At 35.1% G+C, this 22,795-nt stretch overlaps 1 protein-coding gene across 1 annotated transcript in view; it reads right to left on the bottom strand.

Moving 5' to 3' along the window:
* Positions 1-1,299: 1,299 nt before the first annotated feature.
* Positions 1,300-22,795, bottom strand: part of LOC144442992 (solute carrier family 12 member 2-like) — a 22,459-nt gene continuing 963 nt past the window's right edge. The window contains exons 2-24 of the mRNA XM_078132365.1: positions 20,047-20,123; positions 19,248-19,323; positions 18,609-18,704; positions 16,638-16,777; positions 14,994-15,104; positions 13,042-13,153; positions 12,286-12,413; positions 11,928-12,122; positions 11,138-11,245; positions 10,620-10,743; positions 10,167-10,268; positions 9,451-9,606; positions 8,277-8,376; positions 7,472-7,583; positions 6,903-7,037; positions 6,534-6,640; positions 5,897-6,000; positions 5,370-5,612; positions 4,590-4,701; positions 4,199-4,285; positions 3,090-3,207; positions 2,268-2,335; positions 1,300-1,740 (exon numbers count right to left, since the gene is read on the bottom strand). Coding sequence (XP_077988491.1) covers positions 1,605-1,740; positions 2,268-2,335; positions 3,090-3,207; positions 4,199-4,285; positions 4,590-4,701; positions 5,370-5,612; positions 5,897-6,000; positions 6,534-6,640; positions 6,903-7,037; positions 7,472-7,583; positions 8,277-8,376; positions 9,451-9,606; positions 10,167-10,268; positions 10,620-10,743; positions 11,138-11,245; positions 11,928-12,122; positions 12,286-12,413; positions 13,042-13,153; positions 14,994-15,104; positions 16,638-16,777; positions 18,609-18,704; positions 19,248-19,323; positions 20,047-20,123 — 2,747 coding nt within the window. The 3' untranslated portion in view covers positions 1,300-1,604. The remainder of the gene's footprint in view (positions 1,741-2,267; positions 2,336-3,089; positions 3,208-4,198; positions 4,286-4,589; positions 4,702-5,369; positions 5,613-5,896; positions 6,001-6,533; positions 6,641-6,902; positions 7,038-7,471; positions 7,584-8,276; positions 8,377-9,450; positions 9,607-10,166; positions 10,269-10,619; positions 10,744-11,137; positions 11,246-11,927; positions 12,123-12,285; positions 12,414-13,041; positions 13,154-14,993; positions 15,105-16,637; positions 16,778-18,608; positions 18,705-19,247; positions 19,324-20,046; positions 20,124-22,795) is intronic.

The raw sequence follows: 22,795 nt of genomic DNA, 5'->3' as shown, positions 1-22,795 counted from the left end.
CGACATGTCAAGATTGTTCTCATCTATTGGCAGTGGAAAGTGAATTCCCTATAGGACCACTAAAAGACTACTTACTGAACCCTTTACTACAACTTACAAGACAGAAATCTACAAATTACAGATATCACCAAATGATGATTGTTGTGTAGAACTGTACACATTTCTTTGTTTACATCAAGGTGATGGGTAGATAGAAAAGAATTGTAGAACATGTCAACCTGTCTTCAGTCTCTCTAGCCCAGAAACTTTTTCTCTAGTTATCTGGTGTGATATTGTTGTCCTAACGAGCCAGATAGACAAGTCTCTAGGCTTCAGCCTCTTTGGAATGGTGTACGCATGACTTTTTAGTCACTCGATACTTCCCCCAATTTATTTCTTGCAGTAAAATGTACATATAAATATAAGTTAATAAAAACAATTTTCAGTCTCTCAGGAAAGTGTACACACAAAGTTTCTGTACAATATTTGGGAAGTGCTCAAAATTGGTAATTAGGATAGTAGTATGCCCCCGTCTGTCAGCTGACCTTGTTGTTAACCTTGACATACTAATCAGCAACATGTTTGATAACAATCGATGTGGTCATATAAATTGGAACCACACTGATCATACTTCTACCAAATTATGGGATCAGAGTTGCTGAATATTTTATCTTTTTATTTCATTGTCATGTGACCTCATGCACTGTGACTCATTTTAAATAACCTTAAAAGACATCAATATTTCATGATACCGTCGCTACTGTCTCTCATCAAAATTTGAGAAATGATTTTTAAAAAATTTAGGGCTAGCTGGTAAATTTTATGGGATAGAAAACCAATCCAGAATCTGTCTTCATTTTAATTTTCAGTGGTTGCCAAACATACCGTAAATTTTATGGCAAAAATCGCTGATTGTCTGTTTTCTGAGCACTAAAATGAAAATAACTATTTTCTTCTCTTTGTGTGAAAACGTTCCTAAGTTTTGATTTCATGGAAATAAGTTCCTTAAAGATCAATAAATCACAATTTTACTCTTTCTTTTCTTGTGATGTACACAAAAGTCTAAATTACAGTTTTTTTGTAAAAGTTTGTCCTTTGAGACTTCATTTTGTGAAAATTCTTTTTACAGAATATCAAATTTCATTTTGTGAATGTTCTTTTTACAGAATATTAAGTTTCTTTTTCATTTAGTTACGTCGTCAAACCTTTTATATACAAAGACACAACCCTTACTACTACGAAGGGTGGTGGTACTTTCATATTATCACATAACTACCTGTAAATGCAATTTGGTGAACACCCAATAATTTAAAAGTTATTTGTAAATTGATTCCAGCAAAAAAAACCATGGTTCCTGTAATGTTTCACTCAAAATCTATTATACCAAATGCTTCATACCCCTATTCTATATGAAATAGAATCAACTATCCATAGAAAATACTGTGGGAGATACCATGATATAAATACTATAGGGGTGAGTGGGTAGCAACAGTTGCTGTGATGTTTCATTCAAAATTTATTATAATAAACACTTCACGCCCCTAATTCTACATGGAATAGAATCAACTATTCATGGGAAGTACTGTGGGAGATACCATGATATAAACACTACAGGGGTGAGTGGGTTAGGAGTAAAAGGTGAGAACGCTTGTTTGATTGCCCCTCATCAGTAACATAGGTGGCAGGTCTTTGGATAATGTCTCCAACCAACTCATATAGAGATACGATGAAACAGTCTTCTTTCTTGGCATGGGTAGGGACCTGTGGGTGAAAAAAAAAAAGTATGACATAAATATATGAAAATGGTAGATGGACTTTTGGCAGGGCTGACACAGATACAACTTAAAACTAATATTATGACATGCTGATATAAACTATTATATAAACAGATATTATATATGTAAGTATATGTAATCACTCACAGTAGAATTTTCTTGATACACTTTTTGTAGATATTCCAGTGTACAATTTCAAGAGTGTATACTAACTTGATACACAGGGTGATTATGTCCACATAACTTTAAACTCTGGAGTGAACACAAGGTGCTGCTATCAGCAATGTTTGGAATTATATATAAATGTCAAGACTCAGAAATCCGATTTTAATCAAATCAGGCATCAAAAGATATTTACTACAATTCATTGTTTATCAAATAATTGATTGGTATGATCTAAGACCTTCAGGTCTGCTTATAATGTGACAATGCCTAGAACACTACAAAAGTTAAATGCTCAATTGAGTAATGACAGAATGTTACAATGCATAACATTATAATAGGAATACATACATGACAATAAGACTGGCATCCTTGGAATGATGGTGTAACAGTTCACCCAGACGTATTTGACGATTTGTCTGCAAACGAAAAATTTGCATATAAAAAGTTAAGTAGTGTTTTTGTTATGGCGAGGCTTTACAATAACTAAAATGCATTACAATCTGAGCTGTCACTAACTACCACATCTTCATTTATACAGCTGGGTTGACTGGAGCAGAACATTGGTTGAAATCTTACATGAAGACTCTCACAAAATCACAAATGATTGGCAGTTATACGAATCAAACAATGTAGAGATTAAGATTCTGTCAAAGTAACAACTTGACCACCTTGACTCCGTCAGATTTTAACAAGTTTCCTGTACCAATTTCAGCTGTCCATTTTGGGGATTCCCTTTTTCAAAGTATTTTTCCTTACTAGTAATTCTTCAGATGTCAATTACATGTATAACTCTCCTGACACTTTTATCATTATAGTACCAACTGTCTAATATTTCAACTAAATATTGTTCACTATTGAGCTCTTTCAGTGTTTTTGCTAAGGTTTGGGAACCCCGGTAACAGAAAGGGGGAAAGAGGTAAAACTGGTAGTGCTTCCCATGCAATGTATCATAGTTTAGGTGGGGAACCCCGGTAAAATGATGTGCGAACCCCGGTAGATTTTACCTACTTACCGCCCTTAAATAAAACACTGTCTTTAATACCTTATCTGATTTATTCCTTGATATTTCTTCATTTCTTTGTGCATAAAAATTGTAATTAGTTTGATTTGATTGGGGATAACATCTAACCATAGACCCTCCCACCAACGGGTCTACGATCTAAAACTTACTTTTTCCTTCAAATCCTCTAGACCTTCTGGAGTTACTTTCCATGGATATTCCTCTTCTGTTTCACCAGCTGATTTGTTTAACATAAATGGTTGGATAAGCTCCTCAAATCTCCTGATGCTATATTTGAAAGATAAAAACACAGTCAGTGTAGAAACTAATCAAAACTATGATGACAGTTTACACTGTGATCTTGATAAGTCATCAATGAACTGATCTCAAAGTGAACTACTCTCATTATTGACATTATTAGCCCCATCTAAATGCAAGACGTCCTCCCTCAGGTTGTCCAAAGTCCTAACTGAGGTAGGGTAGGTTTGTGTCTACACATAGGAAGGGTATGGCATACCGGGTAGATGTTGAGTGATCCCTTCTGAACCCGTCCTGAAAATATACTATGTGATATAATGAAATTTTGTTTACATGTCTGTTTATTTTGACAGACACTTTTTTTTTTAACCCTTTCATGACTAGAGACGAGTTTTAAATAATATGGGGACCCAATTTATATGAATATTTTCATAATTACAATAATATTACTTTATTAGGAAGTAACATTTCCTAAATTCCAGTCTAAAATGAAGTTGATATATGCCAAAAACTTACATAAAACAAGAATTTTGTCTGAACAATTTTGGCGGGAATGTTTTCAGTATTGAAGGGGTTAATTTTATGTTAATGACAGACAAGGAACCATAATTACTGATCGACACAACAGAATAGGATCAGAAGAAAACTGCAAATCCGTTATCCTTCAACAGGAGGTCAGGAGACTTTCAGGTCAGAACGCATCCACACAGCATATAGGATGAAGTCAGGTGGGTGTCGGAAGGTTTCAGGTGTCCTAAATCAGGATAGTTTCAGGACAGGTTTAGGAGGTGTTTCCGTCTAAACATGCCTGAAACTATCCTGAATCCTCCTACCTCAGGTAGGATTTTTAGTGCTGTCTAGATGGGGCTAGTCACTTGAATGAAATCCCAATTTTTTGGCTAACCCTTCTTCATTTATTCATTCCCTATGTGGACAACCTCACTGTCACTGAGATGTTTGGAAGTAGATCTATGTCAGCTTCAGTTCGAAATGATAGTTATACGATAACTTTATATTTTACCTCTGTTTCTGTGGTTTCTTGTTCATATCTGTCAAAACCTCCACAGCTGAATAGTCAATACGAAATTTACTCAACATACTGGCCATGCTGAAAAACAAAACAAGTCAAAAATGCAGAAAACTATTATAAACTGAAATAGTTGTGCATGGAACATTCATTTGACAGCGTTGATGGATGGAGTAGAACTGAGAAAGTTTCAACTTTACATTTCTCTGTAATCATACAAAACATATGAAAAAACAATCTGTAAGACTCATTCAAACTGAAATGTATTTATTTCCTACTGTGGTGTGCACAATTAAAGTAATTCACGTTTTCCAAGTGGGCGATATGTCTCTGGACAAACCCCACCTTCCTCCCCAGCTCAAAATGATGTGACGGCGACACATACCTCATTTGGTCCCTCTCAATTTGGTCTCGTTTACCACTGGTAAATACTCGGAGTCTACAGTTCTGCCATTGTGATCGCATGGATATCAGATGTGGTATAAGAAGAGTCAAACCTGTAGAACACAGAAATAAAGAGAGTATTTACTTAGGTTAGAGGTTATAGTTGAAAACTTTTGTAAATGCTTTCCAATTTGCAGTTGTATGAAATCCGATAATAAATAAAATTTTCAGAATGTACAACTTATTTAATTTATTACTTAAAAACTTTTGTACAACAAGATTTGAAATCAATGAATATGTTAAGTTTATAAGTGATACTAACTGCTGACAGAAATGTTACGTTTAATACAGGTCAAAAATTATGGCAAAGCTTTAATTTACAGAATCAGAGCTTAATTAGCAATAAAAAGGATTCAAAATTTCCATAAATGGAATCTACACTCATCTGGCTGATTATGGTATAAAAAATTCTATGTTAACGTGGACTATGGGTTGATCTGACCAAATATGGTATCAAAACTTCTATAAATGGACTATGGGTGCAATTGGCCATATATAGTATCAAAACTTCCATAAATGGAATCTGGACTCAACAGGCCAAATATGGTATCAAAACTACCATAAATGGAATCTGGACTCAACTGGCCAAATATGGTATCAAAACTACCATAAATGGAATCTGAATCAACTGGCCAAATATGGTACCAAAACTTCCATGAATAAAATCTGGACTCAACTAGATAAACTTCCTGCTTAGGGTACAAAAATTTATACATCTCACCTCCATCGTCAAAAAGCCACCATACATCAATGGTTCCTTTGCCTTGCTTATCTTGGAATTTTTTCAGAGTCTTGATGACATCCCTGATAGGTTCCCCCCTTACTAGCTTTGTACTGCTAGGTTTCCTTGGCAACGCTGTTCCCTCTGCTGTCAATAATTTCTTTTCTTTGCTGTCTGTAATGTCTTCAGTTTCACTTTCTTCTTCATCCAACCATACATCATCTGTGTCTGCCTCTGCAGATGCTGATGATGATGGAAGAAAGGAAATGAAATTCTGTTATGAAAGTGGGAAATAACAGATCAAATGCAAATCATTCCTGTAATGGCTAGATTTCTCACCATGCATGCCCTCCCTAATCAGTCACTTTTACTACTAGTTTAGACTTTAACTTCATGTCCGATTTAGCAAAGTGTATTGTTCAAGTTTTAATTTTGATTACAGCTAGTGCACCTTTAATAGGGAGGGGGGGGGGGGGGTTACTGGCATGACTCAATTCATTGTACATGACAAGATGTCAGTGACCTACCATACAATGCATCATAACCACCAGCACTCTCCAAGGCACTTGAGATATCCAGACCTTCTTGAAGTCTTAAAATACACACTCCATAGAACAGGTCAAAGGCTGAACTGTGATGGGAGGAAAGAAACAAAATGTGAATGTCAACATCTTATTACAAATGATATCTGAATATCTATAATTTTAAAGTGGCAAAGGATGAGTTTATAAATCTTTTACTTATTTCAAAATACTTCTATGAAATCTCAATTAAAAGATAAATTATCACGTATTAATGTCGATGCATGCCTTCTATAACATTACAATTGCCTTCTGGCATTGTTAGAACAGTTTAATACTCCCTACAATGGCTTCCTTGACAATTTTTGATACACATAAAAAATTATGTCATCGGATCATTTATAATATATGTTATATCTAATATAATAATACCATATACAATATCTAATCTAATATAATAATATATATATAATACCAGGTTTGAGTTCAGTTAATTGCAAATGGTAGTTACATATACTTCAGTATGTAGAATACTGCAAGTGACTTTTATTAGATCTCATCCAAAAAACTCATCAACTCAGCTTGTGCCCCTTTAACACAAAGTAAAGGAAATTGCTAATAATTCACTATATCATATACTTACTGTATAATGTTAACGTACTGTTCCACTTTAGCACCACTATCAGTTTGCCAATTATTCTTAAAACCCAGGAATAATGTATTAGGCTTCATTTTACCAATACCACAAACCTGTATGACGATGAAATGAAATACTAAGTGAAATATCACAATGCTATGCTACATTGTACTTTTACTATTTTATATACAGAACGACGCCAAGTTGGTTTAAAGGCCAGGGATTCAATCCCAGGTTCTTGTTATCAATGGGGTGATAAGGATTACATAAGATCATTCTTTTGATCTGGATGATCTTTCCATGTCTCCATCATCCCAAACCTAAATTTTAATGTCGCATTTTAGAAACAAAAAATTTGGCTAAATCTCTACTGACCTGCATTAGTGATTCTACTCCAGAGAGTAAATTCGGTGCACACGTTGGAGAATAAAATCCCTTTATTCTTTCATTTTTCAACCATCTATCTTGGTAGTCTGACTTCAACTGAGGAAGATACTGTTTCTGGTTACCCTGGAAACAGAATTGAAAAAAAGTTGTACATTTGAAATTTTCATTGTTAAAACCTCAACTGATGGAATAATTCATGGTTACAATGGAAACGAATGAAAACAATTCTAAATCATACTCAGTAAAACTTTAACTGGGGAAGATGTTTTTAGAGAGGATGAGTTTTTGTTCTGGACCAACGTTTTTGATAACTCTGTGAGACGAGTATTTAAAAAATCTAATTTCAATCCGATTCCAAAATGGGTCTTTAAATACGTGTGAATCAGAAAAATAACAAACTGACTGAAAATTCCATTTTCCATTCAATTTTAAATGGATGGATTTTTCTATGGCCACTGAGTGAAAGGGGAAAATGACTGGGCCATGCAGGCAAAGAATATGTGACATTCTATGGGTTATATTAATAGTATACAAAATGAATAGTGCAATATACATACCACCATGACATGGCCACAGACCATTAGACTTGTATTCTTGGTTATGTGATGTACAAAGTGTACTAACGCTGGTCTACAGTTGGGAGATCCACTCATCACAAGGCACTGGGGTCTGTGGTAAAAAAAATATATATAACAATGATCCACACTGTCGCTATCATAAAGTACTATGAAGAGATGACATTGAATATTAAGGGATAATGGTTTGAACAAGATAGCTAAATTACAACTGCCTGTCATTATGTGATGGATTGCTAATAACATACTCTGATATTAGAACGGAACACCACTCCAGGAAATAAAGGTAGTTACATATACTTCGAGTTCTGGAGTCATTTCACGATTACACACCACATAAGTATCGCTTGCCAAGAAACTCTCATCAATTTTTTTTTCTTCACCTCTATTATTCTAGCAGTGTTACACTGTTGCCTCACGGATCTTAGCAGACATGCATATGCATTAGATGAATACTTAGGCTAGGAGTGGTATTCCTGTTATAAACGTGACTTATCTATTGCTAAGGCTAGTTGCATTTCACACAGCTGGAAGTCCAAAGCTAATAAAGGACACACCAGACTTGGTGTGGACAATGTTTGTCTGTGAAAGTGACCACGACAGCTCTCTGAGCTAAAATACACTCATTGTAGCTTGACAACTGAATTGTGGCTGAAGATGCAACATGTATAGTGTGCAGTACTCTCTATCAACAAAACCTTTATTGCCAAGTCTGACGTCATTACCTCAATGAACTGCAACAAAAACTTGACATAAAGACAGGACAAGAGTGCCAATAAAACATTACCTGAAGTTCTTTACATGCTCTGGTACGTTATTCAGTTTTAACGTTGACTGTAACGACTGAGTGTAAATGAATGCCTGTGTTGATGATCCCCAGTTGATTTCTAGAAAATAATGATGAATGGACACATTTAAACCATATATATTAGTTGTCTTGGGTAAACACTCAAATGTCTATTTGTCAACACTGTAATACTATAATTACAAATTAAGGAAAAGAATAATACAATACAATGTTTTTGTTAAGGCTGGTAAGAATGCAAAATTTACTGGCATTTCCCTGGTATTCTACCGGGGTTCCCCATCCACTAAGTAGATAAAATTTACTCAGCTTTCCCAAGTGTTTAACTTGATTTGGCCATCAACATTTCAGTACCTGTAGTACAAAGTACAGAAATCTAAGCATATTTTCATCTGACCCCAAACACCTTGGGGTTCCCCGTCAAAATTAGAACAAGGTATGTAGTGCATCTATGTAAGTTTTGCCAGATTTTCCTCCTGTTTTTACCCTGTTCCTTATCAAGATTTTAGTACAAAGGGGTGTGTAAAAGTTTTACCATTATTCCCAAAACTTAGCAAACACACTGCAATAGACACATCCTTAAATACCCACAGCACAAATAACAATATAGAAATTAGCTCCATGATTGCAATGAATCGATTAACTACATGATAAGTACACTATATGATCCGGTGATGATGTTTGTCACACAAAGTACCTGTTGTTTTTACTCTTGTTGTGTTAGGAGTATGTTTAGTGAATAAGAAACTGTAATTTTCCTATCTGTGAAGAAGCCTGTGAAGAGAATAACTTATAAGTGTATAATCTATAAGAAGATATTAGTATGTGTGCATGGGTTTTATAACAAGTAAAATATACTCTGACATCAGCTTGGGAAATTAGATGTGCTACAAAGCTATATAACACACATTTAGTGCAAGTGAGTGAACACTAAGCATTGATTGTGTGTGTGTGTGTGTGTGTGTGTGTGTGTGTGTGTGTGTGTACATACGTATGTAGATTATTTCTAATATTAGTTATCAGTCATTTTATTAGCTGGTACTAATTCCACATAAGTCAGTAAATAGCACAATATTAACAGCTTTTCACACAAAGCTAAGTAAAACCATGATGTTGAGTTTCTTTTAACCTACACAAACTCTGAGTATGAACTTACCTGGTTTAGTATGGTTGACATAGAGATACAAGGCCCCAACTATGATGATAGTGAGTAGTGCTGCCCACCAGTTAATCATAAACATTACAGCTATACACAGCAAAGACGCCAGTAATGCCAACCACATGTTGTAGAATCTGAACGATGGACGCCAGCCTGAAACAGGACAAAGCTACTTTACTACAAAGCACATTGTCAAGTCTTCTACATTAACTGTTTAAAGACATATTCCCAACTACTAGTGTTCTCTCAATTGGTGTTTAAACTAAGGCACTCAAGTGGGGTTACAATCTGTAAAAGTTTGGTTTGGCCACTCTGACAAGGTAATGAAATAAAGTAATGTGCATACAAAATGTATATATATGTCACTATATCACTTGACATTTGTGCTAGGTTTGCAGGAAATGGTGGTCAAATAGTCAATTCACAGGTACGACTTTCAAGCAAAATGCAGAAGTACAGTGTATACTGAGTTTGCAAAAAAACATCAACTGTATCCCATTTATGCAGAAATGCGGACTCAAAACAATCCACAATCTTATATACGGCATGCCATCTTTCAAATTACTTTTTAACCGGCATTGGTACACATATATACTATCTTTGCCAAGGACTGATGTATGTACAAATAAAAACACACATATTCCCTTCATTTCACTCATTTTGAAAGTTGGAGGTTGAAATGACATCACAGTCAAAATGAATACACAGCTTACCTGGTGGCCTAGCCAGTGACGCTGAGAAACATGAGAAGTTGATGAGGGCATAGGACATCAGAAAGAAATTTGATATGATTGGCGCTATTGCATTCAGTTCACCTAAATGAATGGAAATATAAAATCATGCATGGATCAGTAAAAAATGTCTGATCTAGCGATTATTTCATTTTGTTATGCTTTGTAGAGAATTGCTGGTCAGAAAATAAGGAATACAAGTTTGTCTAATGAAAGAGCGCCCTCTGGTGATAGAATGACGCTTTGGAACATATAAATTGTATGTGAATGGTTAATGAAATACGTTTTGCAGATTTCATTTAATTAAATTGTTTTGAAAGAGCTCCAAAATTTTACTGAACACACGTCTACCAAAAATTCGGATTATAATTAATCTAACATTTGAAGCATTTGAAATATATCTTCATCAAAATGAAATCATGTCATCAAACTCACCTATAAGAATAAACGCAATGGCTATGACAAAAGTCAAGATATATGCTCTCCTTGGTTCATTATTAGGACCTACACCTTTGGCAAAGTAGTATATCTTGGGGAAGATCTTGTCTTTACACACAGCCTAAATTAAAGTAAACACAGTATTTGGATATTTTCAGAATTCACGAAAATTGCTTCCACGCGATTGGTGGAAGGAATTGTATCAATAAGCAAACAATGTAACATCACTATTTTGCTGTGGAAATCACAAAATCACTAACTATGCAAATGAACATGTATCAAATTTGCAAAACATGCACACATGATGTTGAATGAAGTCATTCACAGATCTGCTCAATAAACATGCAATACTAGTCTTTATGGACCCGATGTGGGGTTTACAGACTGATAAATGGCATTTAGGGGCCCTAGGCCATACTACTACTACTGAGGTGCACAAAACCCATATACAGTTTTTATCATACACCCTTTGTATTTGTTTATATGGTAACATTTCATATAAACAGTGAACTTACCTGGAATACTTTCGGTGCCCCTACCATACTGGCAAGGGCTGATGACAGTGTTGCAGAGAAAATACCTGCTATGATGATAGGCGCCCAAGCAGACACTAGTTGGACTACCTATGTGATAGGAATGATGAAATCAATTTTAATATTATAATAGTACTAGTGATTTTTATTTGTTCACATTGGAATCTTTGCCCAAACTACCAGGTTCTACTCTTGAGCCACTGCAGCACTATTTAGTCCTTGTTGGAAACATAACTTTGTCAATCAAATTAATTGAAAGTGGAGCAAGAATCAGGCTGTATGTCACTATGTGCAATTTGTGGTCACTCACTCACTCATTCAGTCATTTACTGTCATATCACTATAAAGTCAGTCAGTCAGCAGGTAGTCAGTCAATCAATCAATCAATCAATCAATCCATCAATCAATCAGTTGGTCAGTCAGTTTAATATTTAGGTAGTTAGCACATTTGTAATTCAATCAGAATTTGACAGTCTCTTAAAGGCCCACAATTCACTCCCAGAGTCTCGCATTAGTTAGAACTATCTAATCAGTAGACTCATAAGAATTAGACAGAATCATTTTTTTCCGGACTAGGTCTCTTTATGGCTCTACCAAATAACGGTTTCTAAATTGTCATCCTAATCAGACATGGGCCTTTATCTAGTCAGTCTCCCAGTCACTTTGTGGGTGGGTCAATCACTCATCCAGTTGTTGGTAAGTTCAATGGTGAATCAATCAATCAATCAATCAATCAACCAATCAATCCACGCCTCTTGACAGCTGTCCTTACCTGCATGTCATTAACAAGTCCATAGTCACACGGTAAAAATTCACAAAATGTGGTGAAATTGCCGGGCACATCAGAAACTACACCTGTTGCTTCTCGTACCACACACGAACCTAACATCAAAGCCATGCCTATGTACACAGCAGTACTTGTAACTATAGCAGTAAGCGTACCCTTGGGGATTGCACTTTGTGCATCCTGGAAAGAGAAAAACCGAGAAAACATTTATATAGATTCCTCCTGCTTCATTTATATATTTCAAGTGTTTTTGATATTAAATGAAAGTGATGATTTACCAAACAATCAAAATGTCAACAAAAGCGATTAACAAACAAACAAACAAAATGTCACCACAACTTACTGCCAAGTCTCCTGAGATATTTGCACCTGCTAGTATACCAGTGGCTGCTGGGAAAAATATAGCAAACACTGAGAAGAAATTGTGTCCTGTTGTAAATGATGGTCCCATATTCTCTATAAAAATACTCCCTGAAATACAAAAAAAAGACAAAAATTTTGTCAAGTTTATGTGATTTTCATTTTTTATGAGATTATCTGCCAAACATCACAATTTTGACAAGGATTTACTTTTTCTTATAAACTGCTTATAGATGATATGCAATAAAAGTCTCACAAGCCAGATATCTACCCAAGACATTCCTCTCTGGAACAATAATAATGTGCACATTGTGACATGGAATAAATGTTGTACTTGATGAAGCAGGTATTATACTAGAGGCTAGCCACGACTTTGAGTCCTTCTTCAAGTCTAGAGGATGGGAATTCATGAATGAAAAGTTGTTCATCCAAATGAGTAACACTGTTAGAATGATGTAAACTAATAACTGGTATCCTGATCTGGCAAACATACCATATTTGGACATAATGTAACTTCCCACAATAAACACTTACTTCTCAGTGGGTAGAATTCTGTGACTGATTAACACACACATGTGTGTGTGGCTTTGTTTGAATTTGAAATTTCATCTCAGCTCCTTGTTCCTCTAGAAGTGGAGGAGGATTCAAAGCCACAGATAGCCTCTAGACTAAGCATGCATGATCTCCTAGTAGTCAAACCTCAATGTATCTTGTGAACAGACATGATTTATTTTCTTACCTTGGAAACCTACATATCCCTGAGCTACCTCTGACTTTGAGGGCGGTATAAATGTGCCAACACAAAAATCAATAAGTGCAATGATAAGGATAACTAACAGCACCAACTGGGCCTGTAATGTCAAAAGAGAAACACAGTTACAGATACCTATACCCATAAAGACAGACAAGTCACTTAAGGGGCCTCACCAAACTTATGGGAACAAAAACAAGTAACATAAGGGGTCTCAAATGTATTTTCTACATTAATTATTTAAATCTCATTATTTTAGTTGATAGTTGATACTACAGCACAGAGTAAACCAGGACAATGTTTTCAGTGAGACATTTGATACATACATGTACATATTACTATACAATCTCATCAGGAATGAACAGTAATGTGCGCATTTACCAATTTGGAAGTACATAATTATTACAATAATGTGACAGTAGCATAGAATGTATGTTTGTATCAAACAAGACCAGTGAACACTTACATGAAAGAGGCAGTATATTGATATACCAGATTTTCATAACCTAACACAATTCTTACAGCTATCTATATGTATACATGTATCTCCCCTTCAAAGAGCCCACTGAAGTGTGAACCTCATTGAAAATTCACGCTAGTCATTATTTACTACAGAAACACAACTCTCCATACACACAAACTGGCTAATGTAAGACCAAAAAAAACCATACAATTGTTTCTGGTCAGGACATTTTGTCTAAAATGGTGACATGAATTTTTTTTTTTAATTCTCAACAAACCTGTCACTCAATGTACTATTTATGACAGTTACTGTTTTTTACATTTAGACTTTATAGCAAGTGTGTATATGGGGCAAATGTCATTTGCTTGTTCCTGATTTGCTCTGCAGTTGTCTGCACTGAAGTGGGGAGGGTTATTTTTTGTGTTTCTCCCCCGGATTTGTAGACTGCATTGGCTGGACAAACACACACACAAACCGACACGAGGGTATTTAAATGATGTGCACTGACCAGAAACAATTCTTTTCTTTCTTTTTTTAGTCCTAACTACTGATGTATCTGTGAAGGCTTATTCATTGACATTCACAGCAGCAGTAATTCAGATCTATCTCATGGGAATACAAGAAGACAAATGGGGGATCGATAAACTGTTTTTATACTCTAATGTCATGTCAAGTTTGAAATAAAATCAGACTCCAAGAAATGTACATAAAATCTCACCTCATACACACAAGAGATACACAAATCATAACTTCAGAATACAGTGCAAATGATATATGATATGTGACATGACATTTGGAAATATACATAATTTATGAAATGGACTACTTTTGTATTGTTTACCCATAAATTATGGACAATTTTCACTGTATTATTTGAAAAATATGAATGTAACTATTACATATTCACTTCATACCAAATCACAAAATTTACATTCATTGAGTAACATACTAGCTTATATACAGAAATAGCATATTTTTTCGCTAAAGATACATGACAGCTACAAGAATGGCAGTTGATTGTCTTGGCTTTTTGGCTTGCCAATTTCATTTGAGCAAGTAAGTCGAGTCAAATAGCTAAGTCTTTGGGACACAAGAAGTTATCCATTATTCTGTTTGATGAATCCCTGTTTTATGAGATGAATTGTGGTATTTACATATGGCGAGGTTTAGTACAGGTCAGAGGTCAACTGGACATATAACAATCTTCATACAAATGTTTTTATTGGTCTGTTATCAACCATGTCAATAGTATAGAACACACATGTATTATTTCACATCATCGTCAAAGTATACAGGGAAAGATGTGATAAATCATCTTTTTTTATTGATTTTAACCAAAAATAGGTTTGAGATTTGTTGAGCAAAGTAACAAGAAAAGGTTAAAATTTTATTCTGGAGGCACATACTGTGTTAAAGTTGATTGGATGGTTTGGGAATGTTGTATGTAGTATGTATCAAATGGTGTGTTGTGACTTACCCTGGCTTCCCAGGCCATTCCCACAAGGGCCACACCCAGTAACAATATCACTGTAATTAAACCAATGATGCGTACATCATTGATGTCATCGACTATCTTCGCATCATGCTCCTGTCAAAACAGATAACACACATCGTGACATTACAGAACTACCGAGACTGCAAAACAAAAAATCACATTCTTGATCCAAATCACAACACCTGTGGTGTGATCATTTATGATCTCTCACCTAGACATCTAAAGTAATGCCCACACCATATACTGTACCAAGGCAATCAGGCCGATGGTTTTTAACGTTAAGTCATTTACACACACACACACACACACACACACACACACACACACACACACACACACACACACACACACACACACACACACACACACACACACACACACACACACACACACAATTTACCACAAATACAGCATGACTGAACTTTTATAGTTCAGTTATGCTGACAGTTGTGAAATACTTTTTTCCCCTTGATTTGTCCAACTTATATGTTTGCTATAATAAAACCCCTATAAAAGCAGAATTTTTGCTAAATGTCTTTTGGACACTCAGAACAGAAAGGAGAAATCTGGTAAAACTTAGCATAAAATTTCTATTACATTATACAATGACAGTGTATAACGTCCAAAAAAAAGTCAGGAGGACCAAGGTAGACTTTATCAAATTATTCAGGATATATTGTATGCTCTTTTTAAAAAAACACTACCATGTATCTACATTTTACCCTGACTTACAAATTAATTTACTTCATAATTACATTATATAATTAAGACACGTTCAAAAATAGATGTGTGCATGTATAGTGACTGTATATTGTTTTACTGGTCCGCTGAATATTTGATATTTTTAATTTCTTTCCTTTGAAATGAAATCGACACCTTGTTTTTAAAAAATAATATAATATACATGATCTACTGCTACACAATCTGTATATACAACTGAGCCTGTGTGAAGCACAGCTGTGAAATATACATGATTAATTTATTTGTTAATTTCACTAATCCTTCACCTACATGTTTCACAGCAATGAAATTAACTAATAATCAATTACAAAACAAGGTTACAATGTACATGTACATGCTGACGCTGTGCTATATTTTCCTGGGACGACAAATTAAGTCACCATAAAACTATCAGTATCAGCCTGTGTTGTAGGGGCTTATTGATCTTGACTGACTGACCACATGTACAAGATACAAAATGTATTCGTACTAATTAAATCAAGCTATGTTGAACAGAATACAAATACATTGATTAAGGTATATATAGTTACATACACATATACATGCATGCACACAAGCAAATATACACATACATACACACACATATACATTTGTACATACATACATACATACATACATACATACATACATACATACATACATACACACATACATACATACATACATACATACATACATACATACATATACACACACATACATACATACATACATACATACATACATACATACATACATACATACATGTATACATACATACATACATACATACATACATACATACATACATAACTTATCAGAGATTCAACACCTATCTATAGCAAACAATTTAAATATTTTCTTACGTAACAGAACTGTGAATCAAAGACAGCACTGTACTCTTACCTTCATTAGATCTCGAACTGTTTCTGCAAAACCAACTACATACATAGCAACTGCAACAGCATTGGCCATTGAAAAAATCAAACCAATAGCACCACCAAATTCTGGACCAAGACTTCTAGAAATCATGTAATAAGCACCACCTAGTAGGATAAGAAATGGTTGCAAGAGATTAGAATGACTGATATATTGACTCATTTGTTCTTGTAAATGTACCATCAGATCTATAAAAAAATAAGCTGGAATCAAAAGTCAGCAATTCTTTCCTCTACATCACTTAGCAAAACCACTCACTGCTGTTAATTGAGTGGAAGCTATGTGTATAAACTAACTGTTCAAAACAGGAGTGCCATTAGACTAGCACCAATGCCTTGGGACCCCCCCCCCCCCTCTTTTTTTTAGTCTCATAATTTTCAAACATTTTGAGTTTGTTATTCATCTTTAGTTTTGTAAAGGAAAATGTCCTCAATTTTTTAAAACTAATTTGTCCCAGTTAGTAGAAGTCATTTTCATCCTGCAGTTTCGCAATCACTCACTCTGGTCATTATTTCACATAATTAAAAGAATGCACATGTGTTAAAAAAAATTATTTATTTAAATTAAGAATGAAGAAAGCCTGGAAGACTTAAGCAAGTCTATAGTGCAATATACTATATTTTATACTTCTAAGAAGCATAAAGTGATGTTCTATCTTCTTCCTATGTCGTTAGTCAAATCCCCCCCCACCCACCACCACCACCACCACCACCACCACCGAACACACATCTTTGAACCAAGATTTCCTCTCTTTTTCCTGTCATTAGTGCCATTCCCCATGTAAAGTTATATTTATTTATATTTTACAGACACACACACACAGTTCTGTGTTAGACATGTTGATCAAATCAGTACACAAATGTATTAAATAATACTCCAAAGATTACTTGTATTTATCAAATGTTAAATACACCTCAATATTCTTACAAAAGCTGTCATTGGTCAGAATCGAATCACATGACCTACTTAAATAGATCATTGCCTGTGCGTGTAGAGATTATTGCACAAAAATTTTGCCCATTGTAGTTATTTTAGACAGATGCATATCTATTCTGCACAACACAGCAATGATATTTTCAAGTGCTTGAGATGACAAGGTTGCTCACATTGAGACACAGACACTTATTTCTTGCAGAAGTGGCATAAACATAATTACAAATGAGCTATAAGGTCACTAGAGCTCCTACAAATAATGTCATGTCTGCATTCAAGGGTCATCTTCAAGTACAATTTGGAAATGCACCGTGAACAGGAAACTTTTCTGTCGATTATGAGTGGTGACGAATGATGAGTGGACATGTGAATGATTGCATGAATAAGTGGCTGGTGTAATAAAATTAATAACACATATGCTTGGACAATATCACAATTTAATGCCTACCCTTGGGCTGACAATCTTTACCACAATTGTGATGATGCCCTCAATTACGAATTGAGCTTCATAAAAATTTTGGAAAAAAGTGCCAAACCTTGTTCAGGCACAAAATTGTGATATTGCCCTCGCTGGTATGTGTTATTATTAAAATGGACCATCACAAGATTGATGTTGCATTGACCAATTTGACCTTATTATATGGGCATTTTCTTGACTACAGTGTCCACAACAAAATTGTGTTCAAGAATAGTTTCAGTACATTTCAGTGAGACAGTCTGTGTGGTTAATTGGTGACAGATGTACAAGTAGGGTTGGTTGTCAGTCTGTGATAGTTTATGACATCATCTCATATACCACTTGAAGACTTCTGTGTTTTACAACATTGTACCTAACCTTACAAGCATGTGGTTATAAAACAATGTCATCATATAAGACCATCTCTGTGTCTTACAACATCGTACCTAACCCTATGCCTGAGTACACGTATACCTATGGGGTATATATCTGTACCTAACCCAGCAAACTAACTACACATTCTTTCTACAAATGTATGTGTACCTTACCTCCCTTCACTTCTCCATTTGTACAAATAGCTGACATAGACATCGTTGTCAACACTGTCACCACCGTTGATAATAATATTATAACAATAGTCAAACCTGTAAAGAAACACAAATTCATTTTAAAGGCCGATGATTCAATCCTTGGTTCTTACATTAGTGTTATCTTATCAGTGGAACCATAAGGATGTTGTTCATATGGTCTTTCTTTTGTTCAGGACCAAATCTTTTGATTGGTTCATATTTTATTAACCCCCCCCCCCCCCTCCCCCCAATAAATGAATAAAAATTAACATATCACGAAAGTATTTACATCTTAAAAGAAAAAAATACAATCTAATAAATAAGAATTAATGGCTCTGACAGACAATTTTTTCTTGTCAAAATTTCAAGCAAGCCTAATCCAAACCCGGCCTTGTGGAGCACACAGTGTAATGATACAGGTATGCACGGCTGTTACTTCAAAACAGAAATTCATTAATGGAATGAGATAGAGTTTGCAGATTTTCAAAATATGAAAATAATTTTAAACTTTACATGAAGAGATGTAAATTTCTCACATTGCATGAAAAGTGTGGACATGTGTACATGGAAATTGACAACACATCAACACTGAGAAATAGGCTGTAGTTGTACACTTACCCATCCCTGCCTGTCCAACTACCCAAGACAACCTTAAAAATAACATTACACCCCAAATGTTTAGAAGACATCGTACCTGGAAATGAAGGGAACTCTTTGCTAATTATTGGAAATATTATATGTGCATCCTGAATATTTTCAACAGTGTCAATGTGATGAACCTAATACATTATGGTTTTCTCACTGTATTGCTATCACCTGGCTATTCAAATAGTGTAAGTATTTACAACTTAGAGCATACCACAGAGCGTACTGACCAAGTAAGTACTAATCTTGCTCAAAATGAGTCAGATGACCATTGCAACTTTATCAGTATTGAACATCTTTCACAGATAACCATTACATAAGTTACAACTCAATCATGTTATTTTTCACTTTCACTCATGTAGATTTATCATCACAAAGCTCAGACTTTGACACACAGCTACACAACATTTCATTGCACTACAGACCACATCAAAGAATGTAGACAGACTGAACAGATACTCTTGGCAACATATTATTTGAGCAATTGGGTATTTCGTTGAACAACTTCATCAAGAATACTTTTTTTGTCAATGTTGGCTATCTCATCCTTTGATTCAGTCTGTATTTGAGTAAAATGTTTGGATCTGTGTGTACACCACCATGAAATGTTCAGCTTTTATGACAACTAAGTGAGTCAATGTCAGAAATGCTACTCTCATGGTGAGGAAAGTAGTAACAACAATCGTTTTACAGTTCATATTTCAATCATGAAGTTAAACCCTAGACATTGGAGAGTCTCCAATGTTTATAGTTAAAATATACTTCTCCTTACCAGTACTCCTTTCACCCAACCAAATCTTATCGGAGAGGATGACGACTGTGGTGTCACGATCTCATCTTGTTCAGCCTCTTTGCTTGTCAAAGCCAAGCCATTCGGTTCCTATATCAGATACAAGGCATAAATATTAATAAATTTATATGAATAATCTGTAATATCACAATGTAAGTTGGCACAAGCAGAGTTTACAAGTTTTTAATCTTGGTGGTTTACAAAATACTGACTACGTGAAACAATGATTAGATTGATTTAGTATAATCATACATGGCCCTGCAATAAACTTTTTTTTGTGTGGAAAATATCAAATGTCCATAGTCAACTTTCATGTCAACTTTCATGTCATCTTTTCACTGTCTTCCAAGACAAAGTCATGGATTGTTATGGAGATATTCACAGATATACATGTAAAGAATATATTGTTTATTAATTCTCACTGTTTTCGTGAAATTTGGAGGGGAGGTGCTATATAAGTTTACTATATACATATATGTATACACCAATGTGAATTTCTTTCCACACATGTTCCTTGCCAAGGTGCCTGTCTCAGTGTCTGGGAAGAAATTCATGCACGTCTACATATGCTGCACTATTGGCATGAATTTTGAAACTTTTCTTAAATATACTGACTATCCTACACCCTGCACAGTATTGAATCACCTGTGAGTCAACTGTCTTTGTTTAGCTGTACATGTAACATCATGGTACAATAAATCTAATCAAATTGATTTTTGGGTCCACACCCTAAAATCCGTGCCCAATCATAATTTCAAATTCAACCTGTTATTGTATAACTTATGGTTAAAATCAACAAGTGTAAACAGCTAGTTATTGATATCCAGTTAATATATTGTTGGGTGACTGATCAAAAAAATAATACTTTAATAAAATCTACTGCTAGTGCAGCTTTTAAAAAGACAAGACACTGAACTGACTCTGCAACCTATTTTAGTTGATCTCGCCTACATGTGCAGTGAGACTTGGAGAATAACTCCAGTTTGTGACCTAGACAGGTACTTGCACCAGGCCTAACATATCATCTCTAGAAACGACTGTACCTAACCTGGACTCATTCTGACACTTTAATAGCAGTTTATAATACAACATCTGACATCAAATCAACCCACAAAGGAAATAATACATCTGCATTGTGATAAGCAAAGTTGATCAGTTTGTAGCTAGAATCTCGTTAGTGGTCTGAGCTAGAATGTAACATCAAAATTAAATTTTACTGCATCCCAACTTCATCTTTGGATGTTACATTATAACTTCAAACTAATTTACATATAATTATTATAATAGTGTCTGTGACGTTTCCCATAATTTTATTGGCCATCATTAACATTTTTTCATGTTCTGGATTTGGAAAAGAGTTGTTGCTGATAAAAAAAGGGTTGTTGCAATGGACATAGAGAAAAAAAAATTGACACTACATGTATCTCTTGTATGTTCATTCAATCAATCAATCAATCAATCATGGCTGTGTCTCCCTGATAAATTTATGATTCAATTTATCAGGATTTCAAAACTATAACACTCAGAATTTCCAAGCTGCAAATCAAACATCCCCATACCATGAATCTCTGTTTTTGAATCAGTACACAAACATGCAGGGACTACCCTTCAAAACATTCTGACTGCAACTTATAGATTAAAAAAAAAAAAAAAAAAATTCTATTGGCCATCAGGGAATCACTATACCCGCAGCTTGTATATTATGACAGGCCTTACTATTCCTGATAGTAGAGAGACAATGGACAGTACCAGGTTTTATGTGTACAACAGAAAATGTCATCTGACTTATTGTGAGGTAGGTGAGACATCGACACATGACACACTGCATATAATACATGATGTATACACTGTGAGTCAGTCTAAAAAAAACACCAGCACAATGGAATCATATCTCCCTAACAAAGAAATATGATCAAAAGCCACCCACACAGTGAGACTGTTTATCAATCACAGAATTCTACCCAATGATAAGTTATTGTTTATTGGGGACAGTTATGTAATGTCCGCATATCATATGGTATATTTGTCATACTGGGACACTACTTACATAAATGTAAACCAATGATGGATACGTTAGACCACGGAAGTTGGGTGGTACATGTACTTCCAAGCCATGGTTGGACCATGGACTACGACTTCCTGTTACCTCCATGGTCAAGGTTGGTTGGACGATGGAGGTATAAGGAGATCGCCTTATACCTCCATGGTTGGACCAAAGAAATATCACCCATAGTTGGACCACAGTCCCATGGTTGGACCATGGATCTCAATAACAGATCCATGGTCCAATCAGTTGGACTGATTCTAGTTTTTCAAACAAGTTCATGTCAAATTTGTGTACATATTAACATTACCATGTGGATGTGAATGATATTTGGTTGGCTTGCAATCTCTCAAAGTCATGATCACAACTGAATGTATCACCAAGATGGAAGATGATAAACCCATAGACACCTCCTCCACTACTTGGTGGAGGGATCAGCCCAAACATTTTCATACAGAATTTTTTTTATGGTGACTGGAAGCCACCTGTTGTCTAGTGACAATACTGTAGTGTTGTTGACTGGATAACAAGACTTTCGGTGTTGAATATTATGGTGTTGAAGTGACAGACAATACGTCTATAGTTTGAACTATTACAAAGCTGATGGCATTTGCATGTTTTGTTATAGTCTGCTCTTTTAAAGACTGGGTTGTATTGTTAAAGAATTGACGTTGGAGTGAACAATCA

Source organism: Glandiceps talaboti, chromosome 12, assembly GCF_964340395.1.
Source record: "Glandiceps talaboti chromosome 12, keGlaTala1.1, whole genome shotgun sequence".
NCBI classification, from domain to species: Eukaryota; Metazoa; Hemichordata; class Enteropneusta; family Spengelidae; genus Glandiceps; species Glandiceps talaboti.
Note: the sequence above shows the minus strand (reverse complement) of the source record. Positions and strands in the feature narration are given on the sequence as shown.